This window comes from Pseudorasbora parva, chromosome 9 (genome assembly GCF_024679245.1).
Source record: "Pseudorasbora parva isolate DD20220531a chromosome 9, ASM2467924v1, whole genome shotgun sequence".
Lineage (NCBI taxonomy): Eukaryota > Metazoa > Chordata > Actinopteri > Cypriniformes > Gobionidae > Pseudorasbora > Pseudorasbora parva.
The window spans coordinates 42,491,271-42,508,125 of record NC_090180.1 but is presented as its reverse complement, the minus strand read 5'-3'; the positions used below and the strand labels follow the sequence as shown (position 1 = coordinate 42,508,125).

General features: G+C 38.2%; 1 protein-coding gene across 3 annotated transcripts in view; it reads left to right on the top strand.

The window, feature by feature from the left end:
• Positions 1 to 15,843, top strand: part of per2 (period circadian clock 2) — a 32,522-nt gene extending 16,679 nt beyond the window's left edge. Inside the window, exons 4-24 of one of the 3 annotated variants that reach the window (XM_067452674.1) lie at positions 30 to 187; positions 750 to 871; positions 1,111 to 1,312; positions 1,889 to 1,940; positions 2,331 to 2,473; positions 3,592 to 3,670; positions 3,866 to 3,972; positions 4,509 to 4,659; positions 4,801 to 4,909; positions 5,247 to 5,387; positions 5,524 to 5,599; positions 6,447 to 6,612; positions 7,739 to 7,866; positions 8,526 to 8,711; positions 9,010 to 9,072; positions 9,347 to 9,604; positions 9,843 to 10,768; positions 11,700 to 11,877; positions 12,300 to 12,432; positions 14,066 to 14,216; positions 14,338 to 15,843. In XM_067452674.1, the coding sequence (XP_067308775.1) occupies positions 30 to 187; positions 750 to 871; positions 1,111 to 1,312; positions 1,889 to 1,940; positions 2,331 to 2,473; positions 3,592 to 3,670; positions 3,866 to 3,972; positions 4,509 to 4,659; positions 4,801 to 4,909; positions 5,247 to 5,387; positions 5,524 to 5,599; positions 6,447 to 6,612; positions 7,739 to 7,866; positions 8,526 to 8,711; positions 9,010 to 9,072; positions 9,347 to 9,604; positions 9,843 to 10,768; positions 11,700 to 11,877; positions 12,300 to 12,432; positions 14,066 to 14,216; positions 14,338 to 14,502 (3,694 nt within the window). In that variant the 3' untranslated portion in view covers positions 14,503 to 15,843. Of the gene's footprint in view, positions 1 to 29; positions 188 to 749; positions 872 to 1,110; positions 1,313 to 1,888; positions 1,941 to 2,330; positions 2,474 to 3,591; positions 3,671 to 3,865; positions 3,973 to 4,508; positions 4,660 to 4,800; positions 4,910 to 5,246; positions 5,388 to 5,523; positions 5,600 to 6,446; positions 6,613 to 7,738; positions 7,867 to 8,525; positions 8,712 to 9,009; positions 9,073 to 9,346; positions 9,605 to 9,842; positions 10,769 to 11,699; positions 11,878 to 12,299; positions 12,514 to 14,065; positions 14,217 to 14,337 lie in introns of all 3 variants that reach the window. The other 2 variants (XM_067452672.1, XM_067452673.1) reach the window with 2 other exon arrangements.
• Positions 15,844 to 16,855: the final 1,012 nt, after the last annotated feature.

The following is a 16,855-nucleotide window of genomic DNA, read 5'->3' as shown; positions in this document are numbered from 1 at the left end:
GTGCATGTGTGTGTTTTGTGCACCTGCAGCAGCGAAGAGTCTGCCAAGGCAAAGACCCAGAAAGAGTTGATCAAAACTTTGAAAGAGCTGAAGCTTCATTTGCCGCAAGAGAAGCGGAACAAGGGCAGCAAGTCGACAACGCTCAACACTCTGAAATATGCCCTGCGCTGCGTCAGACAGGTGGAGGGTGAGCAGTACCTTTAAATTATCAGTACATAAGTCATCCATAATGCAAAAGAGCACTTGCCTGGCCACAGGGGACATAGTCCTACTTTCTGGTAAATTATCAATGTGTGAAAATGTAGCCAGGCACATAAAACTGCAATACATTGCAACATGGAAGCAGTGCAAGCAATATTTCAACAAATTGGGTAGAACTACTATTAATCATGTGATTAATATGCTGATGCATTCTATATAGTGTCTGCCCATTTTTAGATTGTTCCTATTTATTTCAATTAATAATAATCAATTATTGCAAAGGACTGTATTATAATAAACCTTATATACTGAAGGATTGTTTTTCTTAGAGGCGTTTTGTTACGTGTTAATTAGTGGATAGAACACACAGGCAACCAATCAAAGCTTAGTTTTCATACAGTAATTTTTGAGTCAAATGTACATGCACTGCAGTGTTTTTTATTCATTATAAGGCACATACTTAATCTGTACTACACTACACCAGCTATATGAATTAGATTTGCATGGTGGATTTATCTTGGAGTTTTTTTTCTACATTTCTATTTCAGCAAATGAAGAATACTATCAGCTGCTTATGATTAATGACAGTCAGCCATCAGGGCTTGATGTCTCATCATATACCATAGAGGAGATAGACAGCATCACCTCTGAATACACCCTCAAAAACACAGTAAGTTTGTTTGTGTGTGTACGTATGTATGTATGTATGCTTGTATTATCCATTTTATTCATTTATTTATTATCTCGTTTTCATTTTATTAATTTATTTTAGGGTCCATTAATGTATTACTTGTGTTCCAGTTAATTTGCTGTGATAAGTTATGATCAAATTTATATCAAATTATTTTCCAGAGACATTTGCTTGATTTGATATTTAAGTAGTTTGCTTATGCAATCTGTGTTGCGCAGGATATCTTTGCAGTGGCGGTGTCTCTCATCACTGGGAAGATCGTCTACATTTCAGACCAGGCCGCCTCCATCTTGAATTGCAAACGAGATGTGTTCAAGAACGCCAAGTTTGTGGAGTTTCTTACACCGCAGGATGTTAGCGTGTTTTATAGCTTCACCACACCGTACAGACTGCCTTCCTGGAGCATGTGCACTGGCGCAGGTATGCCATACCTTTACACGATCAGTGGCAATATCAACAGATAAGTTAAGCATCTTTAAAAACACTGCCACACCAACCAACTGATCTGAACACAGACGTCAAATCGCCTTAAAGGGATAGTTCACCCAAAATTAAAAATCCTGTCATCATTTACTCATACTCATGTTGTTCCAAATTTTTCTTCTGTTGAACAGAATTTTTTAAAATATTGGTTTCCAGACAGTTGACGGTAGCTATTGACTTCTATAGTAGGAAAAATATACTATGGAAGTAAATGGCTACCATCAACTGAACAAACCCTTTAATCTGTCTCATAAACCACACTGCGAATACAGTATAGTCCTCTGATGTACCAAGGAAGTTCTCAGAATTAGCTTAATAAATAGACAAAACTGGCTGTTTCTTATTCATAAACAAAACCAGTGTTAATTAATGAGGCTTCTTTATGGTTCTTGAATCCTTGATGCGACAACCAGTATTAGTTAAAATCTACAGCTGATCTTGTCACATCTAAAATACAACACGCTGTTGAATTAAACCTAAACTCATCTCATTCTTATTTTTCCCTCCTTAAAGAGTCGTCACCGTCAGACTGCATGCAGGAGAAATCCTTCTTCTGTCGTATTAGGTGAGTGTATGTGTGTGTTGGAGGGTTAGAAGTAAATTTATACTGACTGCATCCTGTACACCATCTGCTCAGCATGATTTTATTCATAGATTTTCCTTTTTTAATCAGTCTGGGGAAGTTAATTCTGGTTCTCTGTAAATAAGAAGATTTGATTAATACTGCATTTAACATTAACATGGAAAACATGCATTCAGTAAACAACTGTTAAGCAGCGTAGTGCAGAAAATTACTAATGAAACCTGGGATTGAGCACTTGGGTGGTAAAACAGGACTTACAATTAGTTTTGCAGACATATAAAATGTACCTATATATAAGTTGCTTTTCAAAAAGTAGAAAAATGTTTTTGTTGAATGTGTGTGGAACGCTCTTTCTCTCGTCCTCTTCTCCAGTGGTGGTAAAGAGTGTGAAGGAGATCTTCAGTACTATCCCTTCAGAATGACTCCTTATCTGATGAAGGTTCAGGATACAGAGCACTCTGAAGATCAGTTCTGCTGCCTCCTGCTGGCCGAGAGAGTGCACTCCGGCTACGAAGGTCTGTTCCTTTACACGTTCTCCTTATGTAGAACATATATTTCAAGTAGTGATTCATTTTTATTAATATCATATTATAATGCACAAGCAGGCTTACAATCTAACAATGATTTTAGCAAATTGATTTATTTGAACAATGGTTAAAAAAATAATTAATTTATTTATTGATTTGTTTTACTGATTTCTTTGTGCTGTAATGTCTCAAAAAGTGCATCTTTTTTTTTTGGTTCCAAATAAATATGTTTTAAATGTAGTTATTTAAATAAAGGAGGTTATTTTTATTAGTTGTATTTACTATACTTTAACTAAAATTAAATAAAAATTAAATTACTATACTAAAACTAAAAAAAGTTTTTTTTTATACTATCATTCAAAAGTTTAGGAACAATATATTTTTTCAGTTTTTGAAAGGGGTCTTTCATACCCACCAAGGCTGTGTTTATTTGAACAAAGAAATGTCAAAACAGTAAAGCTCTGTAATATTTTTACACTTTAAAATGTTTAGTTTATCTTCATATGTTTTTATTTAATTTAAAGTATTTTGTTCTTGTAATGACACAGGAGCATTTCAACATTTCCTTCAACAATCAGTGTAATATGCTGATTTGCTGCTCAATAATCATTTCATATTATTATCAGTGTTGAAAACAGTTGTGCTGCCTGATATGTTTTTGTGGAAACCATGATTCATATTTTTTATGATTCTATTTAAATAGAACACAAAAAAAACAGCATTTATTTCAAATATAAATCTTTTCTTAACACTCTAAATCACTTTACTGCCACTTTTGATCTGTTGCATTCTGCATTGTGTTGAATAAAAGTATAAATTTCTTTCTAAAACAAAACAAGAAAAATATACTGAGCCCAAAGTTTTGAATGGTAGTATATAATTAAATAGATACCAAATATATATCCAAAGCCAACTACATTCTGTTTACTTGTTTTATATTGAACTGCTTTACAAAAAGGTTGACTAAGTTTAACTACATAAAATTCCGATTAGCTTTTATGTTGGCAAGTCCCAGTTTTAAAGTTGCATCCTCTGCATTGGGTATATATAAGGAAATGTACTTTTCCATGTAAAAAATAGTCTAAAGCTTTATATTAATTCCTCAGCTCCAAGGATCCCCACGGACAAACGAATCTTCACCACAACGCACACACCCAGCTGTGTGTTCCAGGATGTGGATGAGAGGTGTGTGTGTGTGTTAATGCATTGTTGACGAACTATATGAAGATTAGCTGGACATTTTAAGCACTGGGTTTTTCATACAACAGCTGTACCTGAGCACCTGCTTTTTTCCATTTCTCATAATCATGCATATTAAAGGCGATAACTGTTGTTGTGCAGACTAATCAGTATTTATTATGTGGTGTTTTTCCCCCGTAGGGCTGTTCCATTACTAGGATATCTTCCACAGGATTTGATCGGCACACCTGTCCTTCTGCACCTGCATCCCGATGATCGACCAGCCATGCTCGGCATCCACAAGAAGAGTGAGGGCTTTTTTTATGTTTTTATATATACAAAAAGAAAAGGCAGAGACATCTTTTAAAGTCATGAAACCAAAAAATGTCTCCATTTAGTTCACTGAAGGTTATATATTTATTGGAAAGTACTTTCTCCTAATGCATCTTAATCCAGTTCTTTGGAACAAATTGGGGGCAGATCCATTTGTTTATTAGTAAAATGGGTTTTAAAGGTACACTATATAACTTTTGGCAGTTAATAAAAAACAGCATGCTTCTTGTGAATGATCGTTGTAGCCGGAGCTACTTTTCTCTGTTGATGTATATGGCAAGTCACAGAGGTACTGAGCTATTCCGTAGTGGTTTTCATCCCTAAATTCATCTGAATATAAACATTTACTATAGGTGTACCGTAGAGATTCAGGATAAGACAGAACACCGTTTGGAAGATGGATTCATAATGTACTTCCTCATTATATACATTTTGAACAAAAAAGATCCATTGTGTACCTTGAAATATCTTATTTGCGAATAAAATCTTTTTTTTTTTTTTGTCTCATCAGTCCTACAGTATGCTGGCCAGCCATTTGATCACTCGATCCGCTTCTGTGCTCGTAATGGAGAGTACATCACCATAGACACCAGCTGGTCTAGCTTTGTCAATCCCTGGAGCCGCAAAATGTCCTTCATCATTGGCAGACACAAAGTTCGCATGTGAGTGCACAGGGTCAATAGGGGAATGTGTCTGAAAGTCCCAAGATTAGCTTAATATTTGTTAACAATACTGTAATACTGAAACTTAAGGTGGCAGAATTTGAATAGCAGTGTAACTGTATTTTTCTTCTATACTACCAGGGGTCCAGTGAATGAAGATGTGTTTGCAGCCCCGGCCACAGCTGAGGGCAAATCCATAGACTCAGACATCCAGGAAATCACGGAGCAAATTCACCGACTCCTGGTGCAGGTGCGGAAACTCATTCACAGTTGAAAGAGGCAGATTAATGGATTTAATTGACAAAATGGTCTAAATCCAATTGAATGAGTTCAATTGGTTTAACGTCCTTCTCCGTAAAAAAGACAGTGGAATAGACGGTTTAACAGACTGGAAAACAAAAAGTTTTATACTATATGCATGTTTCGCCGTGAGTTTGTTGTGTCTGGAACGACTTAAAAGTCTGGTAGTGTGTGTCGTTTAGTGTATGATGCCTAGTGTTTTTAAAATCTCCTTGTGTTGTGTATTACAGTCTTTAGAATGAGTGAAATTAAAGTCACTGGTTGAATCTTGTTTTTGTGTGTTGTAGCCGGTGCACAACAACAGCTCTAGTGGCTATGGGAGTTTGGGCAGTAACGATCACCTGATGAGCGTGGCCTCATCCAGTGAAAGTAACGGTAACGGAACACGTCAGCGACAAGAGGAAGAGGACGGCAGGAGAGCCAAGCCCGTGAGTCACATGATGAATTCTAAATAAGTGGTTCGAACCAAATGCTTTCACACAGTCACCCAATTGTACTTAGAAATAGCTTCTTCTTTTTTTATGCAACAAGAACCAAAATGTTTGTATGCATGTGTTTTCACAGAGGAGCTTTCAGGAGATCTGCAAAGGAGTTCACATGCAGAAAAACCAAGAGCTGCAGTTGAAGAGGAGCCCTACAAGTATGTACCAATATCCACAACCATTTGTGCACAACATCTGTTTGTGTGCAACAGAAATGTATCTGAAGACTATGGCTCCACGATATGATATCAAAGAATTATAGTGAGATTATATCAACAAGTATTGCAATTGTGATTCGAACTGTGGAACAAAATTGCATCAAATCACATTAAAACAGCACACTTTATGTTAAAACCTTTCACACTAAAAAGAATCAAATTTTCAGTTGACCCCAAAATAAGTGAAAAACTTCCAACATCTGTTGTCACATGCATTTTAATGATTTTAACTTGAATAAAAGAATATATTATATAATTTTATCATTTAAATTATACACTACCATTCAAAAGTTTGAGGTCTTTAAGATCTTTTAAGAAATTAATATTTTTATTCAGCAAGCATGCATTTTTATTTTTTATTTAAATGCATTTTTTTTTTAAGTTTTTTGAACTTTTCTATTAATTAAATTATCCTGAATAGATGTGCATCACATGTCCGCAAAAATATTTATCAGCAAGCTAAATCAGCATATTAGAATGATTTCTGAAGGACCTGAGTGAGGATGCTGGAAATTCAGCTATGCCATCACAGAAATTTATTTTATTTTATTATATATTAAAATAGAATTTTAAATTGTAATAATATTTCACAATAATAATGTTTTACTGTATCTTGAGACTTCTTTCAAAAACATTAAAAAATATATATTTTCACACACAAATGTTGTGATATATTATTAATTTATTTTCTTTAATATAATGTAACATTTGTTTAATTAAATTGCAATTGTTAATAATTACTGTTGGCCATAGAGCAATTTTTTAAACCATACATTCTTTCCTGCAGAGTTTCAACAGAAAAATCCAGTGGTTCGACCCAAAGACTCAGCCTCTCTCTCCACCTGTAAAGAGTCTCCTGAGGTGCAGCGTGCCACTGTGCAAGAAGAGCTAGCCTTCAAAGACCAGACCGTCTACTCCTATCAGCAGATCAGTTGCCTGGACAGCGTAATCAGGTACAAAGACGTAAAGTCACGACAATGTGAGAACTGATGGGGCATGGTCTCTGCAAATTTAATCAAAGTATTGATCTTGTGATGCAAAGAGAGTATGAGCAGCTGAATTAAGCATGTTGTGAAGAAGAATGAGAACTTGAGAACATTAGGTTTATCTGATGAAATCTCATTAGCACTTTTTCACATCAGCATAATAATTCAGCCAGAAAAATAAAAATAAAAAACATGCTCAGTTTTAATGCATTTGGCTAGGTTGTGTTTTTTAAAGGGGTGGTTCCATGTTTTTTTCTAGGCTTGGTTGTGTTTATGGGGCTCAGTAAAACATGTCTTAATACTTCTTCTTCTTTTTTTAACGCAGTATTTTCTTATATTTTAACTTTATTCCACACTGCTGTCTCCACTGTCTTTTTGAACGGCTCGTTTGCTTCCTGCTTCTATGAAGCTCATCCCTCCGAAAAACGCAATGGTCTTAGATTGGTTAGATGGCCAAATGTAGTTTTCATGTATTTTTATTGGCTGAAGCGCCAAGCACAGGTAGCACAGGTGGAAACGGCACGGCACAGAAATCACATCTGCAGTAAATAGCAAGGGTTTAAGATGTCACCAACGCAGGAAGAAGCTTGTTGTAGTCCAAACTGGCCGTTTTTGTAAGCAATAAACTGCCATAACTTTAAAAAACAATATCTCCGTTTGCATTGAACTTTCAGTGCTGTAACTTTGCAGATACTGTTTATGCTCAAGCAGCAACATTACACACTAATTAAAGTTTAAAAAGTGAAATTGCATGCAACCACCCCTTTAAAGTTTATCAAATTCACTCAAGTCAAATATTTTCTACAATTATATACCTGAGATTTTCAGTGGTGATTTGTCCATCTTGTGTAGGGTAATCGAAGACCTGTAGTTTCATTGTGGGGTTTCAGAGAGAGATCAAAATTAATAGGATTACTGCACGTCTGTTGTACATGCAAACCACAGTAAACAAATTATTTTAGGGGCTTAATGGTACAAAACAATGTAATAAAGACAAAACGGAGCAGATCAGACATGATCTTGTTTTACATTCATCCTGGTTAGTCATTTGTAAACCTTGTTTCCATCGATGATGTCTTTCTTTTTCCGCCAGATATTTGGAGAGCTGCAACGTGCCAATAACAGTGAAGAGAAAGTGCCAATCCTCCTCAAACACCACATCCTCAAACTCAGATGAGGACAGGCAGAGAGTTGTCGAGAGCTCCATGCAAGTCTCTGAAGGTAATGGAGAGGTCTAGTTTGCATGAAGAACAAACACAGAATTTTTTGTGAACAGGTTCACAAAGTAAAAATATTTTCTCCAGAGACAATTTTTTAAACAATAACAGATAAAACATTTAAAACATGCCTACCATGATATTTGAGATTTTAAAGTAGTATACAAAATTTTATATTTAATTTTTAAATATTCATTAAAAGACAACTCCAGTGAAAAATGATCCTAATGGTAATTAACACATGGTTACCGAGTAGATAATTCTCTGGGATGCGTTTTCATGAAAACTGTATGTAAAGAGTTTTATCTCTAAAAACAGATTCGCGTATAACGCATATGGGTCACAGAGTAAGTCAAATGAAATTGCTAGTTAATACCACTAACAAGGCTCAAAATAGCCTCACACAAGGTAGCATAATGAGGATTCCTACATGCAAACCGAAGAATTGGGAACTTTGTAAGTGTAAAAAAAGTTTAATAAGAAGATACTTTCACGCAAAACTAAATTTTTAAGTTTGCAAAGCTTAAACAAGAATAATACATTGCATTATCAATGCATTATCAGGCCATTTTTGGTGTTAATCCTGTATATACAACAGTTCTGTATGAGGGTTGTTGAGTGACCGCTGACTTTCTGTTTATTCTGCATTTTCTCTGCTTTCAGCAACAAGCCATCTAAAGGACCAACCAGGTCTTTCGTCATTAGATGTATCTAAGAAGCCTCCAGGCTCTGGTGTAGTGACTCCGTCTCTGACCCCACTCCCGTTGCCCAGTAAACCTGAAAGCGTTGTGTCCATTACCAGCCAGTGCAGCTACAGCAGCACAATTGTACACGTGGGAGACAAGAAAGGTAAATGGAATTTTTTTGTCTGTCTGTCTGTCTGTCTGTCTGTCTGTCTGTCTGTCTGTCTGTCTGTCGGTCTGTCTCAGTCTGTCTAGGCTGTCTGTGACTCTTTGTCTTCCCTGTTTATCTGTTCTTAAAAATAATGTTCCTATTCCAAAATCTAGTGAGCTGCCGTGATGTCTGCTGCCTATGTAGGAAATTGCATATATTGTGATGCAGCTCACTAGGTTTTGGTATACGCTTATCTGCATTAGAGCTGTATGTGTTTTCTATGTTCCTTGGTAAAACACCTTTTTTGTTTTAGTTGTATCTTCAACAAGACCCATCTCTCCAAAGCAAGAATTCTCTTCCAAACTACACTTGCAAAGTTAGTAAAATCTTACCACAACATGGGGAAAAAAAATTGATTGGAAAGACTTTTGATTGAGTTGATGGGTAAAATAAAGGAGCAAATCAGCCGTGTAGGACTGCAAAAATTGGTGCATCCTACTTGCATTTTCCCCTGGTTCCCATCCCATCATGCATGAGATACACTTGAGAAGTCTTTGATGCAGCGCGTAAACAAGTGCTGGTCGTGTCACCTCTGATAGAACACTGCACTCATTGTTGAGTTAAACGTCTTTTTTTTTTGTTCTTTGTAGAGATCATTGAAGATGTCCCCAGCGCTGAAGGCACTGAAGGTCTGGGTCTCGCTGTCCCTCCGGCTGCACTCTCACCGCACAATCCGGAGCGAGAGGCTTACAAGAAACTGGGCCTAACCAAGCAGGTTCTGGCGGCACACACCCAGAAGGAAGAACAGACGTTCCTCAGCCGTTTCAGAGAGCTGCGAGGCGTGCATGCTTTTAAAGCAGACTGCTCCCTCTATCTGGAGAGACAGAAAGGACAAGTTGCAACTGAGGGTAAGGAAGGTTCTTGTGTTTACAGAAATGTTCCAGTTGCTTGTGTAATTAAAGGGATGGTTCACCCCAAAATTAAAATTAGATGTTTATCTGCTTACCCCCATTGCATCCAACATGTAGGTGTCTTTGTTTCTTCAGTAGAACACAAATTAAGATTTTTAACTCCAACCGTTGCTGTGTGACAGTCATATAATCATGTGAATGCAAATCATGTGAATTCTCTAATCTTTCTCTCCAGCTATTCCCGCTCCTCGCTCATTTAAGCACGGTGGTGGCAGCGCACTGGAGACCACCGGAAACCGCCGGGGTCGCAACAAGAAGACCAAATCCAAGCGAATCAAGCCGAATGAGTCCTCCGACAGCACTCCTTCAGGCCGTAGGGCGCCACACAGACCTCAGTTACAGGGCCTTAACCAGACCTCCTGGTCTCCCTCGGACACATCCCAATCCACCTTCCCCATGGCCTATCCAGCTGTGATGCCTGCGTATCCCCTGCAGATGTACCCAGGAGCGGGCGGCATGCAGCCCAGGGTGGAACCTCAGATGTCAGGCTTCAGGGAGAGTCAGTGCAGCCAGGACCCACGCATCCCGATGCAGCCCATCCAAACGCCGTACTCGGCTCCTCTGGTCACACCCATGGTGGCACTCGTACTGCCCAATTACATGTTCCCACAGATGGGCAGCCCTCCGCAGCAGCCATTCTACCCCAAGGAGGGAACTTTCCCTGCACAACCTTCCTTTCAACCTCAGCCTAGTTTCACCACACAGGCACCATTCCCTCCGCAGTCGACCTTTAACATACAGACTCAGTTCACCTCCCAGAACCCCTTTACCTCACAGGCTCCATTTCAGCCGCAGCCATTCCAGTTTGCTAGCCCTGAGGAACCCCCAAAACCACCTGAGCCTGAGCTAAGGGAGGAGCTGTTGCGAAGCCCCACTCCACAGTCTGTAGGAGGAAGTGGCCCGCCCTCCCCGCCTTTGTTCCAGTCACGCTGTAGCTCGCCTTTGCAGCTCAACCTGCTGCAGTTAGAGGAGACCCAACGCTCTGCTGAGAGGCAGGAGAGCACGGTGCCATCTGTTGTACAGCAGGGGAACCGCAGTAGTAGTGTGGAGAAAGCAGGGAGTGCAACTGGGCAAACCAGACCTGACAAGGAAGTGCCACAGGTTGGGACTCTTCTTTTTCTCACTTTCGTGTATCATCATATTACAGTTACGTTTTGGTTATATGATAATACCAAGGTGCTCTTTTCACATTTTTTCCTTCTCAAGTAACATGCACAATAAAAAAATCCCAGAAAATCTCACATGCAAAACTTTGGATTGACCAATAGGTGGCAGTGTATATATATATATATATATATATATATATATATATATATATATATTATATAGCTCTGGAAAAAATTATATAGCTCTGGAAAAAATTAAGAGGCATATATATATGTCTCTTAATTTTTTCCAGAGCTATATAATTCTATCTTTTTTTTTTTAAGCAAGGCAATCCAAAAAAAAAAATGAGGATACTTGCATCATGTTGTAGTTACATTAGGCTTAAAGCATGCATGCATCTGTTTTTTTTTTTAACATATTATAATAAATTATAAATAAATACATTTAAAAATGTTATGCCATCTACTCCACTTTTCATATATGCAATAAACCATGCAGCTTAAAAGTTTATATTTTTCACAATAGCCTTTAAGCATACAAAATTATTTAGGATCTCCCCACATTATATGATGTCACACCCAAGTGCCTCTGCATTAAAACATTTAATAATTAATTAAAAATAAATGAAAATATACACTTTCCTATAATGCTGCAGGAATAAAATGTCGTTTCTTCACATTGAGCCCAGAGGTTATTCTTAGACAATTGAAACATTTGGTACATCATTTCTTTACAACTGATCCACAGGGATAGAAATGAGCAAGTAAACAACTATGCAGCTATAGTTCTAAATGTGTGAATAGTTAAAGTCCCAGTGAACCGGAAGTCGCAAGCGAGTTTTCTTCAGTGCTGTGACGTATTTCCAATTTGCTTTACATAATGTTGTGTAGAAATCTGTTAATGGTATATAATGTTGTTTTTCTAGGAGGAAGAGTCACCTATCGACGGTCAACATAGCGATGAGTTCTCATCATCTAGTGACCTGCTGGACAGTCTCCCAGAGGACTCGCGGTCCGGCACCGGCTCTGCCACCTCAGGCTCCATGCGCTCTGGTTCTAACGGTTGTGGAACGTCTGCCAGTGGCGGATCTGCCAGCAGAACTGGTGAGAATTGATGTTTCGGTGATCGACCTGATATGGCACTTGTGTCCTTTTAATTGCTGATCTGTAGTGTCCTTTACAGCGTGCAGATCGTAGTGCAGGGTTGCACAATTTATTTAAATTATAATAATGTTTCGCAATATTACCGTTTTACTGTATTTTTGATCAAATAAATTGTGTTTTTTTTACTTCAATTAAAACAATTTTGAAATCACCCTTTTTTACATCCTAATATGAAAGCAATCCTAAAAAGTGGAAGAATCGCAAATTCTAAGCCCACAATAATCAAAGTTTTCCCACTTCCTTTAACTTATTTTTGTATTGCGTTTGATTTCTCCAGTACAGACTTTTCATTATAAAATGGTGCTTTTCATAAGATTCACTTCTCTCACCACCCCTTTTTGCTGTTTTATTTTGTTCCTCAGGAAGCAGCAACACAAGCAACAACAGCAGTAACTACTTCGGCAGTGTTGATTCCTCCCAGAAATCCCATAAGGCCAAGGGGCAAGGCTCTGGTTCGCGCTCTATGGCGCTGGATGGGAGTGCAAACCTGATCAAGTATGTACTACAGGACCCACCGTGGCTGCTCATGGCTAACGTAGACGAAGATGTTATGATGTCATACCAGTTACCATCTCGGTGAGTGGGTGGAAAAAAAGAAATAGACCCCTCCCACCCCCTCCATCCACTACCAGTTATGCCCGTTTACCAGTAACCCACCCCCATCCCCAACCTCTGCTTTCCTGCCCTTCTTCTTTAAACCTTTAAGGCACGATATACTCACAGCAAAGTTCTTTTTCATTCTCCTGTTAGGGTTAAAAAGAAGTTTAAAATACCTTTTCAGCATATATTGTTAGCGAACATCTGCTGAGAGCAATGTTTAGATGAATTTAAATGTAAATATGTGCTGCATGCTTATCTCTCAATAACAAAAATGACAGCGATGAGAAAACAGCAGTTAAGGAAGCATCTGATCGTAGCAATGTGAATATGTTTGCACAAGCTCTGCAATTAGGCACTCCAGTCGTCACATTTATTTATATAGCTCTTTATACAATAGAATGTTTTAAAATAAGCTGCTTTATAGGACCCTATCATACACCCGACACCAGACGTGCTAGTTTCAGCCCAACACAGTTATGATTTTCACATTGTTTAAATAGCAAATTTACATTTACATTTATGCATTTGGCAGACACTTTTATCCAAAGCGACTTATATTGCATTCAAGGTACACATTTTAAATTATTGTCAGTTCTTGCTTTCCCTGGGAATCGAACCCATGACCTTGGCGTTGCTAGCGCTACACTCTACTTGTTGAGCTACAGGAAAGTGCATTTACGCCCATCTGGTCTGAAAACGCGGTGTGTTCAGGCGCATTTTTGACGCATCGCTATTTTGAGGCAACTGAAATAGACTGCACCCTTTACCAACAAAAACTTGGTCTAAAGTCAGTGACCTATTTGCAGTAATGACGACCAAGCAGGACGAGCAGATCCAATTCCTCACTAGAGAAGCGTTCAATTTTTCCGCTTGCAAATTCCACCGTGTAAATAGCAAATCCGCTATGGCACGAGCGCAAAAAGGGAATGGGAGATGAGACTCTGATTGGTTTATTGAATATTACGCACAAAAAACACCCATTACTTACTAAATGCACTTGCACAGTGTGCTTTAGACCATGCGCTTAGATCGTTAAATCAGGGCCTTTAGTATTAAACATTAAAAAAATTGTCACTGTCTCCATTGTGACTGTTTTAACTGCCATCTAACCTTGACATAAGAAATAGATTTTCACGTCAAAGAAGTCGGAGCCTCTGTGCCACACCCACTTATTACGTAATCGCCAGGAGCAATGGTTGTTTAAAGGAAAAGGGTTTTTTTTGTCGGCTGTTTCGAACTCCTGAAAAATACCAGGCGTTTCGTTATTCTCCTTGCGTCTGAAAATAGAACACGCAGTCAAACTGACGGATGAGGATTATTTGTAGCACAACCTCATGATTTGAAATGATTTCTTTAGTCTTTTTGAGTGGAACGTCCTAAAACTGGAAGCTCCTCCCATAATCTAAAACGCAGTCGGCTCGTTAGGAAAAAGGTGGATAGGTTTTAATCTTGTATTGTTTTCTGCCATGAAAATAACAACAGAAGCTGCCATGGCATTAAATAACAAACAAATTCTTCCCTTTTGCAGCGACATCCAGAAGGTTCTGAGAGAGGACAGGGAGAAGTTACGGCAGATGCAGAAAAGTCAGCCGCGATTTACAGAAGAGCAGAAGAGAGAGCTGGCGGAAGTGCATCCCTGGATGAGAAGAGGCGGACTGCCCAAAGCCATCGACGTCAAGGTCTGTATGCATTGATATTTTATCTAATATCTATTCATGTCTGTTTTTAATGCATATTTTGTTGCATGGAGGATATACATTCAACATATCCATGTAGACTAATAAAAGTGTTTATTTGCAGGCGTGTGTCAGCTGTGAAGAAGTCAGTGAAACCCTGCCAGAGGAAGATCGGCCAGATCTGCACATGGGGGAATCAGAAAGCAGCGACGTCACGGCTCCCTCGGCCAATAGCAGTGAAGACCCTGCACGCTCAGAAGCACATGGCTGTCCGGGTCCTGTCACGTAAACCCTTCCTCTCAGAACTGTTTCCACCTGTAAGAATACAGACCTCATCTGACAGGAAGATCTGGACGTTTTAGCATTGAGAAAACGCTTCTGCCGTGGCCACAGAAGTCAAGAAGACTCGCCAGAAGACTAGTTAGTGTGAGTGTGAACTGATGTGTAAATACACGAGTGAGTGTGTGAGTGAGTGAGAGCATATCAAAGTAAACCTATTATTTCCAGACAGTCTAAACTGTCTTTAAAGCCAGACTCTGTGCTGTTCAGTGACCATTACTGTTGGACTTAAAGGAATGGTGATTCCTTTTCAGTATTCCCCGGACAGTTTTTCCCTGTGTAAATATACAAACTAACTTATTTTCTCTTTTTTATAAACCTATTATTAGTTTTTTTCTGAATAGACGTTTAAATCATTTGACACAGTTCTTCTGGTGTTTGATGGTTGTGTTGTGGGATAGATTTCTGATATCCTTTCAAATTCACAATTCTACACTGAGGACTTAAAGTTTATGAGCTGGAATATTATTTATTAAACTAGCGCAGTTAAAATGTGCTTCACATGTTTGGCACGAACCGCGATAACTTTAGCACTTATTTGATCAGATAGTGAATGTAAGACCTCAAGTGCAATGCATTAGTAGCATTTGGTGATTTTATCAGAGAAGGGTTTCGGGCTAAAGAGTTTAGGTGCTATTGTTTTGTTCAGACTGCTTGTCTGTCTGATGGTCTGTTGCTGTATAGAGCCTCAGTGTTACACTTCTCCACTTTTATAAGCTCAAACACAAGTTGAGACTGAGGACCAACTCTGATCTTTCTGACCGTCTCCACCGAATCCTGCTGTACAACACAATTACCATAAATTTCGGCATGGGCGGCAGTGGCTCAGTGGTTCATGTAGGTTGTCTGCAAACCAGAAGGTTGGTGGTTCAATCCCCGGGTCCACCTGACCAAGTGTCGAGGTGTCCTTGAGCAAGACACCTAACCCCAGCTGCTCCCGACGAGCTGGATGGCACCTTACATGGCAGACATCGCCGTCGGTGTATGAATGGGTGAATGTGAGGCAAAATGTAAAGCGCTTTGGATAAAAGCGCTATATGAATGCAGTCCATTTCCATTTACCATAAATCTCCAATTACAGCTCAAAAACACGGGACATATGGGCAGAATGAGGTTTAAATATCAAATTTAAAATTCCATGTGGAGGTCAATTTAGCAAGTTTTTAGTATTGTGGAAACTTTGTAAATGAATGTCCTTTCATTCTGTCACTTTCATACTTGTTGTGTTCCTTTATGCTGTCTCTTTTTGTGGTTTAATAATTTTAAATAAAGTCTATTTTTTAGAAATGAAGTACACTTGGCTGTGTCTTTGTTCATGTTCAAGATTATCAAGATTTAAAATACAGTGTACAGGATACATTTTTAGATAGTCTTACGTGGAATTAAATGAATGGTGAGATTTTTTTTATTTTTTATTTTTTTCAGTCCTCAAATATATATTATACATATCCTCCTGGGACCAAGGAATAGGCTTTTGTCTACGGTCGAGGAGATTATATTTTAGTGAATTTCTCTGACACCATATACATGTCACCGTTTTAAGTCTGGGTGTCCTGTAAAGAGCACATTCAGGGATTTTCAGAGATACCAAATGTTTGGAGGTTTCATTATGACAACAACTTCTTGGTCTGACATTAATTTAGTGATCAATATTAGCACTCTATGGAAATATGATAATCCCCCGGTTTCACAGACCGGGCTTAAACCTGTTCTAAAATGCATTTTTGAGCTAAAAAGAAACTTGCAATGGCATATCTTAGAATATATCTCAAGATGCACACTATTAATGTTTTTCTACGGCATGGTTTTTAAAAGGTATTTAAATTGAATTGGTCCTAATTGAGCTAAAGCCTAATCCTGTCTTAATCTAAGCCCTATCTGTGAAACCAGGCCATCTTTTGTAATTATTTAAATGACACATTTTCAAATTGTTTGTCATAACTCAACATCTCAAGAAAATGTTATGTGGTTTCTAATCAAAATTTGACTTCCCATTGTCATAAAATTCCATTGTTTTTGCCTATATATACATGCCATTTAATGTCATTTTGCTTTTTAAATAAGTCCTGGTGTTATGAGCACACAGCATAACGTGAATAAAAAAATATTTTTTGAAAAACAAAATTCCATTTGTTTCTTATGCTCTAAACATACTACAGGTCTTCGGAGGATAAGACAACTTCTTACTGGTCTTTAAAAATGTCTGACATTAACTTAGTGATCAAATTTAGCACTTAAAACATTTTAATCATGTTTATCGGGCATTTTGGGAGATTCAAAAAGTGAATAGGGGAATAAATCAT